The sequence below is a fragment of the Gossypium hirsutum genome, chromosome A13, assembly GCF_007990345.1.
Source record: "Gossypium hirsutum isolate 1008001.06 chromosome A13, Gossypium_hirsutum_v2.1, whole genome shotgun sequence".
Taxonomy (NCBI): Eukaryota; Viridiplantae; Streptophyta; class Magnoliopsida; order Malvales; family Malvaceae; genus Gossypium; species Gossypium hirsutum.
This window is the reverse complement of record NC_053436.1, coordinates 97,161,029-97,165,313: the sequence shown is the minus strand read 5'-3', so window position 1 is coordinate 97,165,313 and position 4,285 is coordinate 97,161,029. Positions and strand designations below refer to the sequence as shown.

The 4,285-nt window shown below is 29.6% G+C and overlaps 1 protein-coding gene across 1 annotated transcript; it reads left to right on the top strand.

The window, feature by feature from the left end:
• Positions 1-268: 268 nt before the first annotated feature.
• Positions 269-3,121, top strand: LOC107895260 (ethylene-responsive transcription factor 4). Its single transcript, XM_016820542.2, has 2 exons — positions 269-929; positions 2,805-3,121. The coding sequence occupies exons 1-2, from the start codon at positions 433-435 to the stop codon at positions 2,830-2,832; spliced, it is 525 nt and encodes a 174-aa protein (XP_016676031.1). The 5' UTR covers positions 269-432; the 3' UTR covers positions 2,833-3,121.
• The last annotated feature ends 1,164 nt before the right edge of the window (positions 3,122-4,285 follow it).

Below are 4,285 nucleotides of genomic sequence, written 5' to 3'. Positions count from 1 at the left end.
ATTCAAATTTGAAAATATTGAAATTCATAATAATTCAATAAAAAAACTTGAAATAATCTAGAATTTGAAAATGATAAATAAAAAAAATTAAAAACCTAAATACATTTTTTTTATGTAAGTGAAAAATGAGAGAGGACTTCAAATCTGGTAAAATTCAAAGGCAGGCTTTAATTGATTTTTTTATGTTAATATGCATGGCAATGGCATAATGCATATGTGCTTCACATCATTATTCTTTTAATCCACTGCAAATAATTTAATGATTAAAACTGTCTTAAATAACTTCCACGGACAAGGGATTCCCCCACAGATACGGCTTTGACTGCACACAATGAAGCGCGGAAACTTCACTATATAACTCCCACGCCTTTCTCCCTTTTCCTTAACCCAATTGCTCGCTCTTTTCTTCCTTTTCAGTTTAAAGGAAAAGTCATGGCTCCTAGATCAAAACCCATTAACCCCAACTCCAACCTGGTTTCCATGGAGATTCGTTATCGCGGCGTTAGAAAGCGCCCATGGGGACGCTACGCGGCCGAGATCCGGGACCCGAAAAGAAAGACCCGAGTTTGGCTCGGCACCTTCGACACAGCTGAGGATGCAGCGCGTGCTTACGACGCTGCCGCACGAGAGCTCCGTGGCGCTAAGGCCAAAACGAATTTCGCCGATAGCAACTTCACGCGTAGCCCCAGCCATAGCAGCACCGTGGAGTCTTCGTCTCCTCCGCCTCCGTTGGACCTAACTCTCGCCGTGACGGCGAATCGTCCTCAGTTTTTCTTTGACGCTTTTGCTTCAGCCGGGTCGGGTTGCCCCCTATCATGTGGGGCTCAAAGCGATACCGATTCGTCGTCTTGGGTTGTTGATCTTGAAGGAGGCGGCGGGCAAGTGAGAGAGTTTGATCTTGATCTTAATAAGTTGCCAGCCGAAATGAAGTAATTTTTTCCTGCTTTTTTCTTTTAATAATTAAAAGCTGAGACATAATGTATATAAAAAATTATAAAACTTTCTTCTTCTTTTTTTGAAATAAACTAGCTGGAACAAATTTGAGCAACAATAAACCAAAAACAAAATTGACGAAAATGATCAAACAAATTAAAAGGGTAATTTTTCACCAAAAATAAAAATTAAAAGGGTAATTAATTTTTTTCCTATTTTATATCAATTAAATTTTAATAACACAAATAAATAATTTTGTTATTATTTTTTATTGATATAAAGTAGACTTATTTATGGGCTGAGTTATTCATCTAGTTCGTTCTAAATTTGAAAGGATTTAAATAAAAAAACTAAACTTGATTAAAATACGGGTCAAGCTCAGACTTGAATATTTAAAACATGAGCTCGGCTCAATCTGATTTTATTTTTATATGTTATACAATTTATAACCCATTAAGATTAAATATATAGTAATAAAAATTAATATGACTATATATAAAATTATGATAAGTAAAAAACATAAAAATTTATTAAATATTAAAATAAAATAAATATTTTTAAAATAAAAATAATAATATCGGCAGACTTAAAATAAGTTTAGGTTAGCCATATATAAATATAGATGTGTTTAGATAAAAAATTTTAAACTCATATTTTAAGTTGGATTGAACTTGAGTAAACATAAAATGTGTTAATCTCACGTTTAATCCCAGCTTGACCCCACCACGAACACATCTAATATGAAGTGAATTTAAAATATTATATTTTAATATATTATTTTATAAAAATATCTATTATTCTTATGGTTTGATTTTCGTTAATAAGTTGATTACAATTATTATGAAATGTAATCTCATATTATATTTAATGTAGTATATATTATTATAATAATTGTTTAATTGTATATTGAGTATATATATATTTTTAAAAAAAGTAAAATATTTTAGTAATTAAAGCAAATTACGCTTTGTGTATCATTGAATTCAAAATTATTTCAAGTCAAAAAGCGATGATAAACTTTCGGCTTTTTAAAGCCGGTTTGGGTCACATATTCCAATTTGTTTTTTTTTATTTGTATTAATTATAAAAATAAATATAATTTATATATTTAAGTTAAATTTTAAAGACAATTTATATTAATTATTTAAAATGTATATTTTATATATCACAATAAATTACAATAAATTACAATAAATTATTTTATTATATTTGTACTATAATCTAAATTGAATATGTTTTAATATCAAAATGATAATAACTTGGCATTGTGGTAATAATAACATGTGAAAATAGTATCAAAATTTATACTTTACATTTGAGTCAATTATAATTTTTATTATAATTTAAGTTTATATATTTTATCGGTATCAATATCAACAACAAATTTCAGTAGTATCAAAATTTATATATTTCATATATCATAATATTAACCAATTTGAGTTTATATATTACATGTACTCAATATATCATAATATTATTACTTAATAAATTACTTTTAATAATTTTCTTATAATTTAAATTTATATATTTCATATTTCATATATCATAATATTAATAAATTTAAATATCATTTAAGTACATATTTTATGATTTACAACTTTATATCTAAAGTAGACATTTTATCTTACAAATTCTTATTACGTTACTAATAAACACTATCAAAATTTTCAAAAATATTTTGAAAGAATGTTGTTTCTTTTGTAACAAGTCTAGACACGTGAAGAAAGAATTTGGTAAGTATCGCGGCTGGCATGCAAAGAAATGTTTAATTCTTACTTTGGTATGTTTTGAGGTTAATTTTGCTTCAGTACCTAGAAATATTTAGTAGATAGATTCTGATGCTACTATTCACATAAGTGTTTATATGAAAGGTTGCCTGAGCTACCGAAAGCCAAGTGATGGTGAAAGACACATCTTCGTGGGCGATAGAAAATCGATGGAAGTGAAAGCAATTGGACATTTTAGATTGTTATTAGGATCTAGTTTTTACTTGGATTTAAAAGACATTTTTGTTATACTGTCTTTTAAATAGAATTTAGTCTCTGTTTCTTTGTTGGAAAAATTTTGATATTGTTGTTCATTTGGAAACAATAAGTTTAGTTTGTCTTTAAATTTGAATGTTGTTGGAACTAGTTATTTAAGTGATTATGGCAACCTTTATTTGCTAGAAATAATTACATCCTATAATAGAATCTTGCATGTGGAATCACGTGGTATAAACATAAATTAATTAAGGAAAATCGGATATCATTATGGCATAAGTGCTTAGGTCATATCACAAAAGGTAGAGTTGAACACCTTGTGTCCGATGGTGTTTTAAAGTCCCTTGACTTTGGAAAATTTGATGTCTATGTCGATTGCATCAAGGTAAAATAGACCAAAACCAAAAGACCACGTACCAACAAATCTTTGGATGTCTTAGAATTAATTCATACTTATGTTTATAGGTCATTCCCTATGGCATCTTGGAATGGTCAACAATATGTCATAACATTCATAGATGACTACTTACGTTATGGGTACCTATATCTCATTTATAAGAAATCCCAGTCTCTGGACGTGTTCAGAGCTTATAAAGTTGAAGTTGAAAATCAACTCAATAAAAGGATTAAGAACATCAAATCTGATCGTGGTGGTGAATACTACGGTAGGTATGATGGATGAGGTGAACAACATCCAAGACCATTTACGAAATTCCTAGAAGAATGTGATATTATCCTATAGTACACCATGCCTGGATCACCTACTATGAATGGTGTAGCCCAAAGATGAAATAAGACTCTTAAGGATATGGTAAAGAGCATAATTGCTCATTCTAACTTACCTGAGTCTTTCTGGGGAGAAGTATTAAAGACGACAACTTACATTCTGAATAGAATACCCACTAAAGCAGTTGCAAAAAATCCTTATGAGCTTTAGACAAGTCAAAAGTCTAGTCTAAAGTACTTTCACATTTAGGGATGTCCAACTGAAGCAAGGCCTTATAGGCCACATGAAAAGAAATTGGACTCCAAAATAGTGAGAAATGACTTTATTGGTTATTCTGAACGATCTAGGGACTATATGTTTTATGATCCCACAATTAGGAATATTTTTGAGATAGAAACTATAATATTTTTTTAGGATGTTGAGTTTGGAGGTAAACATAAGGTTAGAGACATTGCTTTTAAGGAGGAATTGAATTCTAACTTAGTTTCTACTATCACTTTTGATGATGCTTAGATTCTCATACCTGTCATTGATCAAGAAATGAATCCAGAATCTTAACAAAACAATGTTCAACAACTCCCTATTCAAGATGAGGTATTTGTTCCCGAAGAACAAACTCAAGAACAAGTGTCATTAAGGAGGT

Excerpts from the sequence above, each read along its gene's own strand:
- LOC107895260 (XM_016820542.2), top strand. The coding sequence starts at position 433 with ATGGCTCCTAGATCAAAACCCATTAACCCCAACTCCAACCTGGTTTCC. Across the intron at positions 930-2,804 it reads AAGTTGCCAGCCGAAATGAA|GTTGCCTGAGCTACCGAAAG; the intron begins GTAATTTTTTCC and ends TTTATATGAAAG.